The sequence below is a fragment of the Sorghum bicolor genome, chromosome 7, assembly GCF_000003195.3.
Source record: "Sorghum bicolor cultivar BTx623 chromosome 7, Sorghum_bicolor_NCBIv3, whole genome shotgun sequence".
NCBI classification, from domain to species: Eukaryota; Viridiplantae; Streptophyta; class Magnoliopsida; order Poales; family Poaceae; genus Sorghum; species Sorghum bicolor.
The window spans coordinates 60,673,201-60,694,591 of NC_012876.2; the positions used below are offsets into that span (position 1 = coordinate 60,673,201).

The 21,391-nt window shown below is 45.6% G+C and overlaps 4 protein-coding genes across 4 annotated transcripts; 1 reads left to right on the forward strand and 3 right to left on the reverse strand.

Annotated features, from left to right (window-relative positions):
- On the reverse strand, positions 11 to 3,225 carry LOC8057823 (putative low molecular weight protein-tyrosine-phosphatase slr0328). The gene is made up of 6 exons (XM_002445652.2): positions 2,737 to 3,225; positions 2,017 to 2,129; positions 1,804 to 1,939; positions 1,634 to 1,701; positions 1,107 to 1,193; positions 11 to 349 (listed from the first exon to the last, which is right to left on the reverse strand). The coding sequence occupies exons 1-6, from the start codon at positions 3,101 to 3,103 to the stop codon at positions 281 to 283; spliced, it is 840 nt and encodes a 279-aa protein (XP_002445697.1). The 5' UTR covers positions 3,104 to 3,225; the 3' UTR covers positions 11 to 280.
- LOC110436949 (cytochrome c1-2, heme protein, mitochondrial) lies at positions 6,292 to 9,751 on the reverse strand. Its single transcript, XM_021464747.1, has 8 exons — positions 9,600 to 9,751; positions 8,924 to 8,991; positions 8,261 to 8,463; positions 7,693 to 7,972; positions 7,539 to 7,610; positions 6,961 to 7,077; positions 6,810 to 6,875; positions 6,292 to 6,713 (listed from the first exon to the last, which is right to left on the reverse strand). The coding sequence occupies exons 2-8, from the start codon at positions 8,981 to 8,983 to the stop codon at positions 6,597 to 6,599; spliced, it is 915 nt and encodes a 304-aa protein (XP_021320422.1). The 5' UTR covers positions 8,984 to 8,991; positions 9,600 to 9,751; the 3' UTR covers positions 6,292 to 6,596.
- LOC8057997 (manganese-dependent ADP-ribose/CDP-alcohol diphosphatase) lies at positions 9,994 to 11,401 on the forward strand. The gene has a single exon (XM_002444553.2). It carries the CDS (start codon positions 10,013 to 10,015, stop codon positions 11,135 to 11,137), a length of 1,125 nt encoding a protein of 374 aa, XP_002444598.2. The 5' UTR covers positions 9,994 to 10,012; the 3' UTR covers positions 11,138 to 11,401.
- LOC8057824 (GTP-binding protein SAR1A) lies at positions 13,152 to 13,863 on the reverse strand. Its single transcript, XM_002445653.1, has 2 exons — positions 13,729 to 13,863; positions 13,152 to 13,604 (listed from the first exon to the last, which is right to left on the reverse strand). The coding sequence occupies exons 1-2, from the start codon at positions 13,861 to 13,863 to the stop codon at positions 13,152 to 13,154; spliced, it is 588 nt and encodes a 195-aa protein (XP_002445698.1).

The window sequence follows — 21,391 nt, forward strand, 5'->3', positions numbered from 1 at the left end:
AAATAGTACGTTTCAAATGGGCATAAGCATGCTTTGTTGGTCACTCTGATTGTTTCTGATTATCTTGCTGGAAAACAATGATGATGAGCAATGTTTTTGTGTGTCACTTATCACATGACCAGGTATAAGGATGGTGGTATATACAAACCAAACCAAGAACTAGGTACATGAATACTCGATCAATGTTGCAACCAAACCAAATGACTTAAGTTATGCATGGATGCTACAGCCTTCGGTGCGTCTGAAAAAAGATGTCTGAATGTAGAGAATTACATCAAGGTCACCCAGAAATGCTTGCAACGATACTATCGAGCAGTGACTCGCAAGCATCTTCCAATATATCCAACACCTGGAAGACCCAAAACATCACTTATTAAAAGAAGGATATCGAACACAGCGGCACATCTCATGTAAATCTTGTGTAAGCATGGTCAGCTATTTTGTAGACATAATGCATGACTACAGTGAATATTACAGCAAGATGATTGTTAGATCCAACAAGGGGCTTAGTAAGGTTATATCTCGGCGTAGCTTTGGATTGGTGATCCAGTATCAGCTTACCAGCAAATGTATATCTAGGGTTGTAGACATTCTCATTTTCTGAGGTTTGTTAGTGTCATACTAGTTTGTTACTGACTTATTGTATCTCATGTTAGTCGTTCATGCAAACTCCTGGGCATAATGTAGTTGTGCCCAGACCTGATTTGACAATTTTATCAGAAGAAGACAAATTGCTTAAATCTCAGAGGTATAATCATATTCGAGAACTATATAAGTGAATGCTGGCACGTAATGAATATACAAGTATGTAAAGTTCAGGCGCTGTTCACATTTAACACTAGTGCACAAATACTCAGCATTGGTGGACTGAGCATATATCAGGTCATCTGTCACTACAGTCTGCATAACTGTTTATTTAGTTAAAGCCTTAAAGTTAAGCCACACTCATGCACAAGCTATTTGAACTGGACAGGAACAAAAACCGAGTGATTAGTGTAGACAGGCCATGACATTCATACTTGTTGGTCACTGGGACAAAATCTCAACTAATAAGATCGAGAACATGATTGCAAACTTTGTGCTAACAAGTGCATCATGCTACTGACCTTTTCAAATCCCTGAGGGCCTCCATAATAAGGATCTGGGACTTCAGACTCAGTATGTCGTTTGCAGTAGGAGCACATCAGCTTAACCTAATAAACATACAAGTACCAATTCAGTAAGTGTGAATTTTCAAGAATGAAGAGAACATATAAAAAGGCTAATGGCAAGAATAAACGCTACATAAGATCAAGCAGAAGATACAAGATATGCTCTTTTAATTAAGTGAACGACTGATAAAAAGAACAAGCACAATTTACTCTTTGCAGGTATCATAGTTTTCACCTATTGTAATGTCAAAATACATGAAGAAGGCTACACTATACCAGTCTACAGACAGTAAAACATAAGCAAACAAAATAAAATAAATGTTCAATTTAGTATCCACATCAGTTCACATGACTCACTCTTATTTCTGCTATAAAGAGAAAAGGACATGTCTAGAAAATTGAAATGACAAATGCATGTGGGATAAATTCTAGCTGGCCAAGATTGCATGAGACAAATTGAGATTAATAATCTACACACTAACCTTATCGGGTGCATTCTCAGGGAGGGGCTCCTTACGTCTCCATCTCTCAAACGAGTTCAATATGTCTTCTGTGTATTGTTCAAAACAGAAATGCTCCAATGCATCAAGCAGCTTACAACAATAAAGTTACAGAGGTACTGAAACACAGATAACAGGGTCTGAGAGAGAACCATAGTTCTGCCTGTCCATTGCAAGGATAAGATCAAAATCACGAAAGTCTGAGGGTCTGATAGGCCTGGATATTGAGGTGACCTCAATCCCCCGCTTCTTTGAAGCTGCTCTCATCCTTGAGTCTGCCTTATTACCCTAGACCCACGAAAAACCTCATTAGCACTGATCCCATCATTGATCTGAATAAATGTACAAAAGAGCACAGTTACAACCTCATGATACCCGATGGTACCAGCAGAGTCTATGAGAAACTTGGAGTCAAGCCCACGCTTGCTTACAAGGGTCCGGAACACAGCTTCAGCTGCAGGACTCCGGCAAATGTTCCCTGTACACAAGATTTACATCAAGCGCTGAAGAACAGACAGATACATATGCATCAATAACTCAGATACCACGGCGGTCTGCACTGATGAGATTATCCACTATTGAACGAGCACCCAAGCATGAGCAAAAAGGATTGCATGATCATACACATTGTGAAAACCAAAAAGCGAGAACTAAAATGCAAGTGCATGGAAACAAGACATATACTCCGTGCACTGCGCATTCAGCGCCTACATAGTTGAACAATCAGCAACACACAGCTGCTAGCATTATACTGCTCGGATCAAGTAATCCGAAATTCTTAATCGTGTTGCAGGGTAAACTGATTTTTCAACAAACCAAATCTCCAAACCCTTCGGCTGATAAGTTGTGAGGAACTGCGATTCGCCCATTGCCCAACAGTAGTTATATTGCTAAGATGGTAATATACAAGGCTATGGCTACTGGCTATTGTCGATCAGATCCCAAGAATCAGACGACAAAACAACGAGTAAGTTCAATCCGCACGGACGCAAGGAAAAATCGGGGATCGGTACCGAGTTGCTCTGCACGCACGGGCACGGAGACGGAGCCGGAGGTGAGCAGAGACTAGGGTTGAAGGGACTGACCAAGGCACACGAAGAGGACGGCGAAGGGCTTCGCCTCGGCTGCCGCCGCCGCATCCGCCGTGCTGGCCTCCGCAGCCATCCCCTCCGCCGCCGCCGCAGACGCGAATCGGAGGCGAGGGTTTCGAGCGTGGTGGGGACTGGGACTGGCGACTAGAGGCGCGCCGCGGAAGCCGCGCACGTGACGACGGGTGGCCGCAAGTGGGACAAGTGGAGTAGCACTAGCAGGAGCGTTGCGGCACGAACTGAGAGTAAGCGGGTCGCCTCGGCTTGTCGGGTTCGGAGACAGCGTGGAGGCCGCGGCGGCGGACGTGTAGGCGGAGCTCCTCGTCGGCGCGAGCGTGGGCGCGGGCGCAACGGCTCCAGGCATGGCCAGCGCAGCAGCTGCGGCGTGGATTGGACGACGGATTCGTGCTGGGAGTGAACAGTGAAGCTCGCGAACGAGTGGCTCGCGCTCGCGCTCTCGCTCTCCAGCGGCACCACAACCGCAATAGACTGGAAAAAATAAAAGAACACATGCTATGTATACTTGGGCCTTGTTTAGATGCGAACAAATTTTGAATTTCGCTACTGTAGCACTTTCGTTTGTTCGTGGTAAATATTATCCAATTATGGACTAACTAGAATCAAAAAATTCATCTCGCGATTTACAGATAAACTGTGCAATTAGTTTTTATTTTCATCTATATTTAATGCTTCATGCATGTACCGAAAGATTCGATGTGACGATGAATCTTGAAAACTTTTTGGTTTTCGGGGTGAACTAAACAAGGCCTTGGTCAAATTGAGCATATCATTCCATATAAGACAGACTGCAGAAAAAGCAAAAACAAAAGGCTCCTCAATCAGTTGAACTTGAATGGTGACATAGCAGAAATTGACATGTCCAATGTTCTTTTCTTTGGTCCAATGTTGGGTAACTGGCCTTGATAGATTATATATGCCTGGCCGTTGGCAATATATACACAACATAAATCACCAACGAGATATACCGATTTGTGAGGGCAAAAAATTGGAACTAATCCATTTTCATTTCTACATGTTCATATCGCAATTTATCGAGCAATTCAGTGTGGATCGCCAATCAATAGACATAGACTCCTGCTTTCACAGTTTTACGGGAGACGTCTCCTGATCATCTCACAAAGGCAGCAAAACTCAATCTAACATCTATACCAAGTCTTGTGAGCAGGAAACTTCTGAATTGTTGTGCAAAATCAACAACTTGACACACCTGCAATTCAGAGGAGAAATGAACTGTGTACCAAAACGGAATAGCAACAGCTCATCAGGAACGTCAAGGAAGCAGAGTCTCATCAACGCCATTGTTGGTTGCCTCTGAAATAGGCGCTTCATTGTTGGTCGTCTCTGAAATAGCAACAGCAAACCCATTGATTGCATCTATTTTGACACGGGTGATCGCATTTTTTTAGATTTATTTCAGAGTTCAACGGCGGCTATGCTTTCAATGGTAGGCGACGTGCCCGTCAAGAGCGAGGCGTCTACGGTGACTTCGTCAATCTCGAGATTTGCTGGTCCAACTCAGTTCTTGGGAGGTGCTCATAGGGGTAGAGTGTGTGTGCGTGCGTTCATAGGAGTGAGTGTGCGCTCGTGTTTGTGAGCATCTGCGTCTATAACTGGGTCTGACAAAAAAAGCTTCACATTTGTGAGCCATCCTCCTTTGTTGGGCATCTACAAAGATTTATTTTTTTTTATGAAAATCTAGTGGCATCATGAGCATATCCCTTCCACCTAGCAAGTACATAGGTGAACCTTAGGTCAAAATCTAAAGACATTCTGGATAGATGTGTGCTTCCTCCTAAGTCCTAAGGAATAGAGTTTTTTATGAATGGGCACTATAGCAAATACACGAGTTCCATCAATCGCCCCTATGCAGTCCCACAAGCATGTTCATGGATGATCAAATTTTCACAGAAAACATAATGCAAAAGTTGGTAAATGTCCAAATAATGTTTTCCAAACCTTAAGGATTCATTCGTAATCATGTAAGATTTTATTTAGAGTAACCTTACATGGAGGCACAATCATTTCAACCCTTAATTTCCCAACATGTTCACTTGAGCTCATCATCAAATCTGTCAGCCATTCAGCAATGTTTTTCTCTCACAACAAATCAGCGAGCAATACTTTCTGCCATGACTTATCAGCCAAACGAACAAGACACCACGAGAGGGTCTTCGTCGCTCCCACACCAAGCTTGAAGGGTCAATGTCATCGAAGAGCCACCATGGCTCCAAGTGTGCTCCAGGCCACAAGATTACAAGTGTACTTGCCAAAACTCACAATACCTCAAGCTACAAGGCATAAACTCTCACCTATATGGTAGATGGAGTGTTCCAACACTCGTGCCAGCTTCTCATGGTCTTATAGGGTACTCCAACAACATCCAAATAGCTGGTGGCACCAAGTGTACATAACACATCCACCTCAAATAGTCGTTGCACCACGGTAGCTTGAATCCAATAAACCACGGCTTGTGTACTAGACCGTATCGTGTGCTAGACAAACATTTTGGTACCTGCCCAAGCCTGAATCCAATGACCACTCCCTATGAACTCTCGACCGAATTTTGTCATGACAAACATTTTGGTACAAGCCCAACTGAAAGGGTCAGACTTCACGGTGCAGACTCAAATTATGGACCATTCATCCCAGACTAACTCCAACGGAGGAGGCAAACCAAGACGCATACTCATAATGTGTCATCTACAGTGTTTTTTGGATGAAAGAAACGCCTGCGTAGTAGCCAAAGTAGAACGCAAAAATGCATCTCCCCTTCTGCAGACGCAAATCTCTGCCCTCTCTTTCTTTCAACCTTTCTTCCACAATGCATCTCCCCTCTCCTGCAGACGCAAATCTCTGCTCTCTCTCTCTCTCTTTCAACCTTTCTTCCACCTTCGGTAGGGTCCAAGCTCGTGCCCAGCAATGGCCGTGCTTGAGCCTGCCTGTGGCCAAGGTCGACCACAGCAAGGGCCACGCTCACGCCATCCGCGGCCGAGCTCGCCCCCCGGTAACGGCCCCGCTCGCGTGCACCCCTGCAACCGCGGCAGCCTGGTGGCCACGCACGCATGCGCCCAGCGGCCATGGCGGTTGCCTCGGCCCGAGCTCACCCCGAGGTTGCTCACGTGTAGGTGGAAGTGTGGCTTCCGACATTTGGTCCAGGCGATCTGACTGTTGTGGCACGCACCACGGCTGCACCCAGCGTTTGCGCCCACATCTAGCATCTTCGGCTGCCGTGCCCCTTCCCTGCAGCGGCAGGCCTTGCCCAAATGGTGTTCTAACTCCAAAGCGTTTCTTGCCCTTGTACACCGCTGTTAGAGAAGCAAGTTTTTGGGTAGACCGCTCATTCACTGTGCATGACCCAGATGATAGAATAGGTCTCGTGTTTGGGTAGTCGCCATTGGAGATAGTCTAACCGAGTTTTGCAGTGACATGCCCAGATGCCGTGTCCTTCACAAGCATGTGTTTTCACCTCCAGTAGATTTATCCATTACCATTCAACCCAGAATAAGCGAACACAAACATGACGTTAAGATAGGCTCAACCGTACAATACAAAGGTCTATTAGGAGTATTTCATAGCATAAGAATTTATCAACTCCCAACAGCTGTTAAGTTAGAATATTGCTGATAACATTGAGGCATTGCAAACCCAAAAAAAAAAACCCGTGAAATGTACTCCCTTGGTGAAATGCTTTTGCAGCTCAGCAGAGTAAAGAAAACAAAATAACTTCTAGGCATGGAACCTAGCCCCAGTGGCAAAATTGTACATCACAAATTCATTATTTTGAATGCTCCTTAACGGCTCAACATATTTCAAATAAAAAAAGATAATGGTAGTCCTCAGTTGACAACATCCAGGACCAGCTTACGGGACTTCAAGACTGACCACTTCATGCGGCGGTAGTAGGCAGCTTGGAGAAGCGCTAGTGATAGTAGGAAGATCCATTTCACTCCCATCTACAATGGATTTTGAGTGGGTAGCAATTAGGATATGGAGTAGCAAATTGAAAAGCAACAGAGCAATCTGAATGATTTAAGTCACGAGGTTGTTACCAGCTTTCTCTCTTCCATCTCAGGCTCGGCTGCCCAAGAAAGGAATGATACGACATCCTTACCCATCTGTGATGGAAATATGAATGGTCAAACTTTAGTCCTAGCCCCACAATTCAAAACTACAGGGATCAATAATGACAATATAGTTTACCTGGGCTTCAGTTGCAGGAGTACCATCCTCATACTCCACAGCTCCATCATTAAGCATCTTGGGCATGGCTATGGCACCACCAGGGAAGTAGGGATTGTAGTGCAGACCCTCACGAATCTAGGATACAAATCAACCAATGTTTTTATGGTTACTTGTAAGATAGTAAAAGGCGAACACAAGAATGCAAAAGAGTATGAAAGATAATACACCCTGTCAGAATCATGAGAAAGCAATATCGATGGGGTAGAGTTTGGCTGGATTCCAAAATCAAAGAATTATCCATGGTATACATACAGATAAAACAAGTGATGTTGAGCTGAGCAAAGATTATTGACTAACATTGCTCATATAGAATATAATGGATTAAGCACTGAAAACATCAAAATCTGCAGTTCAGTGCTTCCAACATACAACATCATTAAAATAAAAAACACAGTGTATGAATCAGGAGTCAGTACGATGCAGTGATTACAATGCAAGAGGTTACTCCTAACCACTTATAAACAACGATACTGAAGAACACATCACGGAGCTGTAAAGCACACCAGATTGCAACAATAGATAAACAAGAAAAGTACCTGAACGCCAGCTGGTGGATCACGATATCCAGTAAGAAGAGCAAAAACATAGTTCTGACCATTGTGCCTTGCCTGAATGGATGCATTGCAGACAGTAAGCCATAAACAGTGAAAGATCACATCAAATCAATGCAATACCATTAACTGCAAATACCTTTGTGATAAGACTAAGGTCCGGGGGGTATGCACCACCATTAGCAAATCGGGCTGCTTGCTCGTTCGCATAAGGCTGTGGGAAGCGATCACTCAGCTTACCAGGGCGGGTGAACATTTCACCCTCATCGTTAGGACCATCAACCACCTCAATCTCAGCAGCCATTGCCTTTGTTTCCTCCTCAGTATAGGCCACCCCAACCAAATCACGGTACGAAATCAAGGACATGGAGTGACAAGAAGCACAAACTTGTGTGTAAACTTGATGCCCACGCCGAATTCTGTGCAATAATATTTTTAAGATAAATTAGAGCAGCACACAAGAAAACAAGGTACTAGCACTTCAACAAGAATTTTTTTCTACAAACAAGACAGCTAAAAAATGACATCAGTTTTATTCTGAAATTACTACGTCATGCCATCTAAGAATTATATACCCCAGTACACAAAAAGGATGTCAATCTCTGTGCAACAATCCATATTTCACAAGACTTGCATGAATCTGTAAACATCATGCCATATCATATGAAATAAAGTTTCTTGAGAAGGAGAAGATACGGTTGACTTACGACGCGTGATCATAAGAGCTCATGATGCCAGCATGGGGCCAGGGATAATCTGGGGCTGCCAAGCCATGCTCAGCTTCATCAGCAGATGCTATTGTAGCAAAACTCAAAAGACCAGAGGCACCAACTCCAAGAAGAGCCAATGCTCTCAGTCCAGCAGAGGACTCTTCATGCTTTCCCCTCAATGAAGAAAGCAGCGATGAACCCTGAAGAGCATGATAAAGATGTTTGAGACAACTGAGACCCACAAAAACAACTAATTGATTTCCAGAAAGACTATTTTCTATCAAGAATGGAGGATAACAGTAAAAATAGGATAAGTAGCCAATGTCCAGTCAACAGAACTTTTAAAATGTACCATAACCTATGATATTTGGTTCAATTCTATACAGTAGACAACAAAACTGGCAAGAACGAGCCATACAAGAAACACATGCAGCAGTGATTTATCATCACTTGATGGAGAGAGTGTAGATTCCAACAGGCTAAGCATGTTTACTATGATTTGTTTTTAAGCATGAGCAATAGATTCCAGACAGATTCCATATTGTGATGGTGTGCCCAAGATGGACATGTGGAAAATAAAAATCACATGATAAGAAGATTGAATACGGATGCAATTTAAAGCAACTGACAAACAAACAACGAGTTCACCAAAATACTTACAGCAGACTGGTTGTGGAGAGTTCTCTTCAGAAGCTGGTTAATGCCCCTGGCGGCAGCCATCGAGGATTCTGCAAATTCCAGTATGAGGACTCAGTTACATAACGAAATGGTTGTCACAACAATTAGCAGGAGCACGTTTCAATCCCACTGACAAAGTGGCAATAGTCGACCAATCTAGTGAATTAACTTGAAACAAAATCACATTATCACGAGAACAGAATCAGGAGGCTTTGTTGCTCATTTCGCAAGTATAACACCTCAACCCGCAACAGATTAAAAAGGCTATTGCATTCTAGGGATCACAGACAACGAGGAAATGGTTCTGCAGAACACAACTAGCAAACCTAGCGCGTCGTAACAAGCAAAACACAAGGAAACAAACAGAAATCGACTCAAGTTGGGATGGACGGATCTCCAGCCCAGTGGAATCCAGAGGGACTACGACGACGCCTCGGAGAAGCACGCGACCGGATGCCCACGCGACGCCCCCTCCAATCGATATGAGTCGCACAGATCTAGCCGCCCAATTCCCACGGCCCCAAAAGGCCAATACCCGACCCAGGAGTCGTCCGCAACTACCGGAGACTAGAGCAGATCACCAGATCGGAGACCCCAGACGCCTGGGAAGGGGACGAACCAGCGGGAACCAAAGGGATCAGGAGTCCGGAGCAGTTACCTGCAGGGCGCAGCGCGGCGCGGGCGGAGTCGCTGGGCTCCGGCGACCGGCGGCGCGGGGAGGGAGGCGGAAGGAATGGGCGAGGAGGAGAGGGTGCGGGAGCGTGAGATGGGCTTTGTGGCGATGCCGATGCCGCGATGCGCCTCTCGGACCCGGCGGGGTGCCGGTCTTTGGGGGGCGTCACACTGACACGTGGGGCCGCCTTGTGCGTGGCTTCCGGACGGGCCACGTGGGCCCTTTGTAAGCGATTGCTTCTAGCCCGCGAGGCCCTTTGTAAAAATGATCCGTGGGCCCTTCAGAATTGTTCCTCGTTTAAAAAATAAATCTAATAAATGGATTATTAATTAATCAAGAAAACAAAATCGGCGCTTTAATCCCAGCCGTCGATCGTGCTACCTGTCACCCACTTTGTCATGGCGCTTTTTTTAATCCAGAAACGAGAGGCGCACCGTGCACCGGTGCAAGGGAGCGGTTCTTTTTGCGCCTCCAAATCCCATCCTCCTCCTCTGCTCCTCAATCCGCAATCGCTCGGTCGATCCATGCTGGCGCACCCGAACGGTGTGGTCCGGCCGTCGGCCAAGGAGCCGCTCTTCTCCTTCGGCGTCATCGCCGACGTGCAGTACGCCGACATCCCGGACGGCCGGTCCTTCCTCGGCGTGCCGCGCTACTACCGCCACAGCATCGCCGTGCTCCGGCGCGCGGTCCAGAGGTGGAACGGCGAGAAGAGCGTCAGGTTCTGCATCAACTTCGGCGACATCGTCGACGGCTTCTGCCCCAAGGACAGGTCGCTGGCCGCCGTGCAGGCCGTGGTGCGCGAGTTCGACGGCTTCCGCGGCGGGCCGGCGTACCACATGCTGGGCAACCACTGCCTGTACAACCTGCCCCGGAGCGAGCTGGTGTCCGTGCTGCGGATGCCGTCGTCGGCGTCGGCGGGGCGCGCCTACTACGACTTCTCGCCGTGGCCCGGGTACCGGTTCGTGGTGCTGGACGCGTACGACTTCAGCGCCGTGGGGTGGCCGCGCGACCACCCGGTGTCCTTGGCGGCGCGGCGGTTCCTGGAGAAGCGGAACCCGAACCACGACAAGAACAGCCCGGCGGGGCTGGCGGGGACGGACCGGCGGTTCGTCATGTTCAACGGCGGCGTGGGCGGCGCGCAGCTGCGGTGGCTGGACGGCGTCCTCCGCCGCGCGGCGGGGCGCGGGGAGAAGGCCGTCGTGTGCAGCCACCTCCCCGTGCACCCCGGCGCGGCGTCCCCGACGGGGCTCATGTGGAACTACGGGGAGGTGATGGACGTCGTGCGCCGCCACGGCGGGTGCGTCGTCGCGTGCCTCGCCGGGCACGACCACAAGGGCGGGTACGCCGTGGACGACCGCGGCGTGCACCACCGCACGCTGGAGGCCGCGCTCGAGTGCCCGCCGGGCACCGACGCGTTCGGCCACGTCGAGGTGTACCCGGACAGGCTGAGGCTCGTTGGATCGGACAGAATGGCCACCACGGAGATGCTGCTCACCTCCTCCAATGAGCTGGCTTCTGCGTAGAACCTCCCTGCATGCTTCTGCTTGTACTATGGACTAATGAACACCGATATTTTAGTGTTTGTTTCTTGCTCTACTGCTGTCACCGTCGTTAGTGTTTGTTTCTTGTAAGTTTGCAGCGAACAGAGTGACAGCTGAATCATGGATGATGATACCAACGAACCTAACTAATGTACAATCTAAAACATGGGTCAATCAGTCAGTGGCACGACTCGTATCTTGGACTGTGTTTGGAACAACGATGCATACAAATGACACATCTATAAACTGTTTGTCTTCTATACGATCTAGTGTAGCAACTGTCGTTTAGGAAAACACAAAATATGTCTTTTTATACGTTATAAATGTGTAGCCATTTGTTACTTATAAAAAAGAAAATGCTAGTAAAAACTTAGCCAATATCGTCCACAACATCCTTTAGAATAGCCACTAAAGATTCAATGACCTCATTGCAACGACAACTATACAGTCAATGAGTGGCCGAAAAATGCTTCCATAATGACACTAAGGGCGTTCTCAAAAATTTATAAATAGCTAATTTAGCAAGCTATAAAGAAAAGAGATCAAATAGCAACTTCTAAATTGTCGGTGTATCACGATCTCCGAGAAAACAACTCTCACATAACCCTCCACGACAGTGTTTGTTTTTTTATTACTCCCACTGCCGTCTCAGGATACACGTAATTTTGTCTTGGGATACAACTATTTTTTTCCCTTAGTCCTATGACACCTGCATTTCAGCTTCGGCATGCAGCATCTAATGCGACAAGCAGCTTGTCTCTCCACGATTCTTAATAATGTGACATATTTATTCAAAATTGTATTTTATATCAAAATCGTAAAATTCAATGTATCTAGCAGTATAGCATAGAACAAGAACGTTTGGAATTGAAATTGACCCGATTTTCACATTTAGTTTTGCCTTCTTGCAAAGAGGGACACTACAACCTTGGGCCGTCACGGTTGCTCCACCCCTAGTTGCCGGCCTTTGGTTCACACTTCAAACGTTTAGGCCTTGTTTGGATGTAGTCGGATTCATATCAATCCACATGTGTTGAGGTGGATTGAAACGGAGCTTGAATTAAATTCCACCTCAATCCACACCAACACATATGGATTAAAGTAAGTCCGACAACATCCAAACAAGACCTTAGCCAAGCCAAAAAAAAAGTAGCTAGGTCGGCACTCGTATTCAACCTTTTTTGTCAATAGCTCAACAACGCTCCTTCATATCGCTGGATCAGGCAATCGGCCATGGATACAACTTTAACGCTCCTTTGTCGTGTACTCCTATTCGTGTCCATGACCTCCTCACCCCTTCCATACGTCGCCGACGGCCTAGCACTAGCAGAGGCCAGGACCATAGCAGAGTAAATGCTTCATTGTTAGGCCTTGTTTGGTTTACGCCGTTAAATTTTAGTGGCTATCATATAGGATGTTTGACATACATAAAGTATAGACTATTTATGAAACTAAAAATATAGCAAGAGAATAATCTGCGAAACGATTTTTTAAATCTAATTACCTGTTAAACTTTAGTCTCTCCAACCAAATACCCCCTTAGTCAGTTAGTCTGATTTGATTTTGTTTGCTATGAGTTTTCTATGCGTCTTCGTCACTAGTTCTCATGGGGATTGATACAAAACGAAACGAGGAATGGAGGCTTACGACGATTTCCTGTAAAAGGATCTTAGCGGATTTCTGTGAGCCGAATCGTCGTCCGTGAATCGTGATCTCCATATGTTGTTACACACACCGAAGCCTTCTTGCCTGCTTTCTCATTTGCGTTTTCTGAGTTTGAAATACGCTGCAGCTGCATAACGCTGTTTATATATTATATGCTAATAATGTGAATCTGATCTCATCACTTGCTATTTGTGTATCGTTTTGTTTTAATGATTTCATTTCGTCAGCAAGAGCACTCGGTTGGAATTTCGAAATTCGAATGCACTGCGATATCCAGTTGAACCCCTCGCCATATGATATCCCAGAGATAGCACACACGACGAAGACCTACTTACTTGATGTACTGCGACATCCACTTGAACCCCTCGCCATATCCCATCTTGCGGACGACGCTGCACATGAAGACCTCGACGGGCCGCACGCCGGTGCCGGCGAGATCGACGGCGCCCTTGCCGGTGGTGCATCCGGTCAGGCCGAGGTAGTAGGCCAGATCGCGCTCGGGCGCCGCCTGCGGGATGTCGATCTTATTCCCCAGCACGAGGAAAGGCACGCCCGCCAGCGCGTCGTCGGACAGGAGCGCGCCCAGCTCCGCCCTGGACTCGGCGAAGCGGTCGCCGTCGGCGGCGTCCACCATGTAGACCACCGCGTCGACCTTGGCGTAGTAGTCCTTCCATACGCGGCGCGCGATCCGGTGGCCGCCGAGGTCGAAGGCCTTGAAGTTGATCCGCCCTATGCTCAGCTCCTCCGACGTCGGGTGCTGCGTCGGCGCGTGCTGGCTCAGTCTCTGCATATATATATAGTAGTAGTGCACGACCACGACGACGGCCACCGTGTTAGCACCTTCCGGCCGGCGGCGAGCAGGGAGATCAAGCAGTAGCAGTCAAGGGAACAGGGAGGCAAGATCGTACCTCGTCCTTGAGCATGTGCAGCAGGGTGGTCTTGCCGGAGTTGTCGAGGCCGAGGAAGAGGATCTTGGCCTCCTTCTGCCAGAGCCCCAGGGAAGCCAGCACGTCGAAGAGCCAATCCACAAGAAACCACGACATTATTGCCGGCGGCGAGAGGATGGCACGGTGATCGGTCGATATATTGTAATAAGGTGTTTGCCCTAGACCTTGTTTTGAAATAATAAAATTGAAACTGCACAGCCCAATACCGGGCTTTGTCAGCGAAACAGAAGTCTCGGAGCCGGTTACGACTTACGAGGATCTCCGTACTGCAATCTATAACACGCTTAATTCTAGGAGACCTGAACCGGACTCTGCAAGACACAACAACCGGACTCTAACAGATAGAGTTTGATTACAAAATATATATCACAGGAAATACCAACTATCTAAGAGCCCCGCTCAATCTCTTTTTTTAAAAAAAAAAAAAGAACCGGTTGGCAGGCCTTGGATTAATAAGGTAGAAAGACTTTACAACCTAGCGCACGAGTGGTGCGGCCCCACCGTGGCAGACCGCCGCAGGAGGTTAGGAGAGCTAAACTAATTACTCATAGTGTTGTTTTCAACAAAGAGAGGTCCGAGGACCTTCCCACCAGCCAATTTCCAAGAGAGGGCTTCCTCTTTGATACGTGAGCAAACCTGCGCCGGTGTGCTGATCTTGTTACTGAAGATGGCTGGCGGCGTTTCGCTGATTCCAGATGCACCACAGCGTGAGGATCGCCAGGGTGTGGGTTGTTTTATTCCCTTGCTCGATCATCTTTAGGAACCATTCCTCGACATCCGCTGCTGTGCCCCATTGCACCGGCTGCAGGTTCCCACAGTTGCTCCAGTCGGCTACCTGCACCCAGACACAGCAAGAGAAGGGACACTCGACAAACAGATGCATAGAAGTTTCCAGATTCCGAATGCAAAGGCCACAGAAATAGTTGTTTTCCCAACCACGCACTTGCAGTCTCACTGTTGTCCATAACCGGTCCTGGAGTAGCAACCATAGGAAGAATTTACATTTCGGTGGTGCCCACACCTTCCATACTAGCTTTGGGGAGTTGGAGAGTATACTGCCACTGAACTGAATGCTATAAGCAGACTTGGTGGTGTATTTTCCACTGGACTCCAATTTCCAGTGGATTTGGTCCTCCTCTGTGGTGTCCAAGTTGAGGTGCAAGGATTGCAGTACATTCCACAACCTAAAAAATTCGGCCAGTAGGTCATTGTTCAGGCCATGAGCAATGTCCTTGATCTAGGTACCATTCTGCAGGGCTGCTTGGATGGTTTTGTTCTTTCTTCTCGATTATACAACAGCGGGAACTCGGTTGACAAAGGTTGCCCATACGCCCAATTTGAGTGCCAGAAGAAAGCCTTGCACCCATTGCGGACAGTCACTGTTGTAGCAGCTGCAAACAGGGCAGTGTCAGTGTCGTCGATTGGCATTGTCGTCCCCCTCCATGCCCTCTGTGGCTCCGCCCAGGAATACCATAACCAACGGAGACGGAGAACCCTACTAAACTTTTCGAGGTCTATGATTCCAAGCCCCCCAAATTCAATAGGCCTGGCAGCCAAGGTCCAAGCCACCTTGCATTTGCCACCTGTGACCTCACTGTCCCCTACCCACAGGAATCGGCGACGCGCTTTATCGATGTCTTTGAGCAGCTGTTTCGGCACCTTAAGCGCGGACAGAAGGTAGGTTGGGATTGCACTGAGGACCAAGCGTACCAGTTCGCGGCGCCCAGCTATGTTCAGGAGCCGGCCTTGCCACCCAGCGAGCTTCGTTCTTGCTTTGTCGATGATGTTCTGGACATGAACTAGCTTTAGGCGCCCCAGCGTTAGCGGTAGTCCCAGATACTTGATCGGAAAGGAAACCCTCTGTCCTGTGAATGGTGCTAGGATTTGGTCGAGGTCAAGCCCAAGGCATCTGATAGGTGCAACCAAGCATTTTGACACATTTAACTTGAGGCTGCTGGCATTCCCAAATTGCTCCAGAATTTTGAAAAGTGCAGCAACTTCTTCGTTGACTGGGTTGAGGAAGATAACTGCATCGTCCGCGTAAAGGGAGAGTCTCAGCTTTGCATACCTGCCTCTCAGGGGGCTCAGGATACCATCCTCTGTGGCTATGTCCAAGATCCGCTGGAGAGCGTCAATGGCCAGAATGAACAGATATGGAGAGAGTGGATCATCCTGACGGAGTCCCCTTGCATGCTTTTATACGTTCTCCTGGGACTCCATTTAGAGAGACTGAGGAGTGTGCACTAGTGAAGATGAGGCTTAACCAATTTCTCCACCTGTGACTGAACCCTCTATGCTCAAGTAGTTCTAGCATATATTCCCATGACACCGTGTCAAAGGCTTTGGAGATGTCCAGCTTAAAAAGAAGAGTCGGTGTCTTTGTTCTGTTATATGCCTGTGCTAGGTTTCGGACATACATGAAGTTGTCTTGGATACAGCGACCCTTGATGAATGCGCTCTGTGAGCTTGAGATCAGACGATCAATATGCCTTGACAGACGGATGGCTAATGTTTTGGTGATCAACTTGGCAAAAGAATGGATTAGACTGATTGGCCGGAAATCTCTGGCATGCTCAGGTACTTCACTCTTCGGGATGAGAGTAATGTAGGCGCCATTGAGATGTTCCATTGGTCCAGCACGTAGGTGGTAGAAACAATCAACAGCTGCCATAAGATCATCCTTGATGACGTGCCAGCAGACTTTGTAAAAGGTTCCAGTGAAGCTGTCTGGCCCTGGGGCCTTGTCACCCGGCATCTCATGGATTGTGTTCCTGATCTCGGTCTCTGAGAATTGCAGGTCGAGGCTTGGATCAAGGGCACAACTGAGGTCAAGCCGATCCCAGTTTAGTGTGCATGTTCTTTGTGCTGTCCTTCCAAGGATTTGCACAAAATGCTGGTGCAGGATGCTCTCCTTCGCAGTATGGTTCCAGGAAATGCAGCCATTATCATCCTTAAGGTAGGCTATCAGGTTCCTACTCCTCCTACCTTTAGCTTTCTGATGAAAAAATCTTGTGCATGCATCACCCTCTTTTATCTGAAGCAGACGGGAACTCTGCCGCCTCCGAGAACGCTCAATAGCGGCCCATCCTAGTACCCTGGCCTTCAGTTCTTTGTGTAGTGCTAGTTCCTGAGTGTTTAGAACTCTCGATTCCTGAGCAGTATCAAGCCGAAGGATGACCTCATTGGCCAATAGGAGTTGTGTCCGTGCTTCGTAAAAAGTGTCCTACTCCAGCGACGGAGGGACCGGGCTGTGGTGGAGAGACGGTTGTGAAAGATCATCAGTGGCGAAGTTCCTCTGACAGGACTACTCCAAGCAGCGGCAACAATGTCCAGGAAGGTTGGCACACGTGTCCAGAATTGTTCAAATTTGAAACTGAACGCCCTTGGCGCCCTTTGTTGAGTGCATAAGTAGAGAGGGGAGTGATCTGATAGGATCTGGATAGCGCTAGTAGACTCACCGCCGGGAAGATGGAGTCCCAATCTTTATTGCAGAAAATTCTGTCGAGGTGAACAAGAGTGGGACATGCCCAGCCGTTACTCCAAGTGTATCGCCTATTTAGCAGTCTTATCTCTATTAGCTCGCTCGCATCCAGCGCTCGACGAAAACGGCCCATATTCCTACGGTTGATGTTATCGTTGTTTTTGTCCCTTGCCTCACAGATCATGTTGAAGTCTCCCAAACACAGCCACGCAATGCCCGCCATCGGTTGACAGTGGACCAGCTCATTTAGGAATAAACTCTTCAAACTGTCATCGGTTGGGCCATACACCGAGGTGAGGAGGAAGGATTCATTAGATAGCTTCATAGTCAGTTCTATCGAAATGCTGAATCTCTGCCTACGGGGTGCCCCAGCTTGTATCAGGTTCTGATCCCAAGCCACCAGAATACCGCCACGGGTTGATTCAGCAGCCAAGTATTCGAACCCCATACATGCTGGCCCCAAGAATTCCAATGCCAAGAACCTGTCGATACTGTCTAGTTTAGTCTCCTGAAGGCAAACAATATCAGGCCGGGCTTGCTGAAGCGAGATTTTCACAGCTTCTCTACGTGCAGCGCAATTGAGGCCACGTACATTCCAGCAGATCAATTTGATGTCACCCATATTCAACAACAATCGAGCAACGGACCACACACTTCTTACCAACACAAGCAGCAGTGATCAGCGCAGAGAGAGGCGAGGCAGCAGTTGGCACCATAGAAGATAAACAGAGCAAGTTGAACAACAAGACACATCTGGCCAGCAACCTTGGAACTACATTAGAGGAAAAAACAGTACACAAACCATCCATCCAATTCCCACTGCAACCCAGCACATCAGAGAACCAGAAACTAACCACCCAGACACTGACCTCCAGCCCAAGGAACAAACGGCAAAGCACACCGGACCTAACTGAAACCGGTTGAAGACCGGCCGGCGCTGACACTATCCTAAGATACATGAGTCGGTGAAGCACTACTGATCCCCATCGATGGCAAACTAAACGGCCTCCATCTGCGGCACACCAGAATCAGCTGCAATGGCCGCCAACGCCTGAGCCCCGCTCAATCTCAACGTCACCAAGTTGAGATTGCGTCTGAATCTTCCTAAATCTTCTACTGCTAGCGCCTTTGTAAACCCATCAGCAACTTGATCTTGTGAAGAAATAAACCGAACATCAAGCAACTTCTTTGCCACTCTTTCTCGAACAAAATGATAGTCTATGTCAAATATGCTAGGTTCTTGCATGAGATACTTTGCTCCCATATTATCCCATATGAAACACTAAATTCTGCAAGCTATGACTGCACACGGCTACAACCATATAATTTCTGTCGTGGCATTGGCCAAAGATTTGTACTCAACTTCAGTACTCGACCTAGATACAATTGCTTATTTTCTTGCACTCCATGAGATCAGATTTACCCCCAAAAAGTATAGCAAAACCTCCAGTTGATTGCTGTAACACCCTCGGTGTTACTCCTTAAACAACTTGCTAAACTTGAAGACAGACCCCAATGCTGACCTTACAGGTGTACTACTGCATAAAACAGTTGTCTTGAACTAGTAGCTTATTGTGGAGGGTGTAGCTTGCAGAATTTAGATACAGGGTCTTGAGTTCCTTCTGCTATGCAGGATTCGATGCCAACGTTTTTAGATAGCCTCTGCAATTCATTGTAATGAATTTGTTTTCTTTTATTGGTCTCTTATAAAGGCAGTTAAGAGTTAAGTTCAATTTATGTTTGCTTTGCAACAGTTAACAGATATATGGATATGAAGTAATGAAGGATGGTCTTGTAGTGTCCTTCAACAGAAGGAAAGAAAGCTGCAATTTGTCATGCTGAAGAGATCCAAACTTGTTTGCAATTTTAAGTACTCTGTTAAATTGAAGAAGAGAGATGATGCAGAGTTTTCTTATTAGCCAATGAATTCTCTTATTAGCTGAATGAAATCTAGTCATGCATACCGTAGTAATGACTATATATTATATATGTTCATGTATGCATAAGATTAATTTTTTCCTGATTTTTCAGAATTTCAGAGTTTATATTTTTCTTTTTCTTTTCTAGTAAACCTTCCTTTTTATTTATTATTTTTATTTACTCTCTAGATCATTGATTTGGTGTTCTGTGATTTTCTTTTTATTTTGCCATCCAAACACTGAAACAAGGAGTCATTCAGTATTAAGCATGGTGTCAACGTACATGTATTAGATCGGCTGGAACGTGGAGAGTCGACAAGTATTCAGACCTGGGTTCCAGGCGTGGAGACTGGAGAGCAGACACATAACCTTTTTCCTCTGGATCAAGACGTGGATAGGGTGGTTGGGTGGGATTAACCCAACCCGTGCATGTATGGATCACATGTGTTTTAAATATAAACTAGCAATATGTCCGTGTGAAAAAAAAAAATATCAAAACATTCATGCAAAACGATGACGTAAATCGCACATATCTATTTATATTTCATTCTTTTATAATTTATTTTATGATGACTGTGATATCCATATATAAGTTAATGCTAACAATAAATAATAATGTTTTACTAAACTTGTATCAAATTGAAATACATCTTGTTATATTTTTCCTTTTATTGCAAAGCACATAATTATTTAGCTACAAGTATATTATAAATTTATTTTTTCATAATACCTATGTGTTTCTATGACTCAATATTGACCTTTGTAGCTTTTTAATACATCATATCAACCTCTGTAATTTTTTTATCAATGTGTCAAGCATTTGTCTGTCAACTAGTGATTGAGACCTCTCTTCAATTTTTAGGCATCAATCCTCATCAGAAACTACATAAATACATTTATATAGATTTCATTAGATAATAATCTACAAATTTTTTGGTTCATAAAATATTTAATTGTGTCACAAACTGGTTTGGCATTTTTATGATTTTTCTATAATTTTAGCAAAATTTGCAATATCTCTGTTTTTATAGAAAAAAGAGAAGAAAATAAAAGAAAAAAAAGGCTTGTATGGGCTTGGTCCAACCCACGGCGAAGCCGACCCAACTGCAAGAATTCAACCTAGGTTGAAAATGAAGCCCACCACAAGAGGTCTACTCGGATCTGAATTTTTTGCATCAGGAACCTGATCTATTTCAAAAACTATTAAAGCTCTTCCATATTTTCTTTCTCTTTAGTATCTTTATTTATATTTATACATCTGGAATCATATTTTTCTTTATATTCTCTTTCCTACTCCTAATCTACGTTGGCACGAGACCAAGATCGAACCGGTGTCTTGAGGAGGAAGAGGAAAAAATATAGTGGAAATTTAATTATACACGATTAGCTAAACAATGCCTTAATAGTTAAAGGAGGTCAGAAGAACTTTTAGCGAAAGATAGCTCTATCACTAGTTTAGGAAAAAAACCGGCCTTATTTGTCTCATCCCTAAATTATAGGGGTTAACAAGAATTAGAAAAAGATTGACGAGAATTTTAATTTATAGGAGGTTTAATCCCCTCAATCCCTCCCATTCTCATTGGTTGGAAGGAAACCGAACAACCTATTTGCCATAGCTCACAACAACTTTAAGAGCTATTGTAAGCTATTTTATTTACAAAATACTTATTTCCAAAACAACTTCACTCATAAAGTTGTTTTTCTCCCCCTTTCGTAAAGACATGAGTTAGAATAAAACTGAAAACGTAACTTATCCTAGCGCTCTCTCTCATTTCTCTTTTTCATCTATGCATAAAGCTGTTGTTAATGTTTTGCCAAACAATTTTTCTAAACACAACTCACCTTTACCTATAAAGTTGCTCATGAAGTTGTTTTCCAAAAAATCAGCTTTACTAGTGAAGCTAAGCCGTGCCAAATAAGTCCTTAAAGTATCTCTAAGAGACTTTCTATATTATTTCTAAATAAATTTTGGTAAAAAAATTTAATCTCCAACAGCTTCTCAAAATAATAATCTAAATATAGCTATATTTTAGATTTTTCGCTAGCCGAAAATAAAAGACAAGAATAACTTCCTAAAATGTGCATGAGATATAAAAAAATATTATAGAATAAAAAGATATAAAAAACGATTTTTATATAATAATAATTTAAAGTGTGAAATTTAGAAAGAGCCTTAGAGCATCTCCAAGGGACTTTGCAAATGAATTTTGCATTTGGTGTTGTT

Bases quoted from the DNA above. Each gene is read 5' to 3' on its own strand.
- LOC8057824 (XM_002445653.1), bottom strand. From the start codon at position 13,863: ATGTCGTGGTTTCTTGTGGATTGGCTCTTCGACGTGCTGGCTTCCCTG. The intron at 13,605-13,728 runs GTACGATCTTGC...ATATATATGCAG, and splicing joins TGCACATGCTCAAGGACGAG to AGACTGAGCCAGCACGCGCC.
- LOC8057997 (XM_002444553.2), top strand. From the start codon at position 10,013: ATGGCGCTTTTTTTAATCCAGAAACGAGAGGCGCACCGTGCACCGGTG.
- LOC8057823 (XM_002445652.2), bottom strand. From the start codon at position 3,103: ATGCCTGGAGCCGTTGCGCCCGCGCCCACGCTCGCGCCGACGAGGAGC. The intron at 1,702-1,803 runs GTTCTCTCTCAG...AACAATACACAG, and splicing joins AATGGACAGGCAGAACTATG to AAGACATATTGAACTCGTTT. The intron at 350-1,106 runs GTCAGTAGCATG...TGGGTCTTCCAG, and splicing joins GCCCTCAGGGATTTGAAAAG to GTGTTGGATATATTGGAAGA.
- LOC110436949 (XM_021464747.1), bottom strand. From the start codon at position 8,983: ATGGCTGCCGCCAGGGGCATTAACCAGCTTCTGAAGAGAACTCTCCAC. The intron at 7,078-7,538 runs GTACTTTTCTTG...TTTGTATCCTAG, and splicing joins ATCCACCAGCTGGCGTTCAG to ATTCGTGAGGGTCTGCACTA. The intron at 6,876-6,960 runs GTAAACTATATT...TTTCCATCACAG, and splicing joins CTCCTGCAACTGAAGCCCAG to ATGGGTAAGGATGTCGTATC.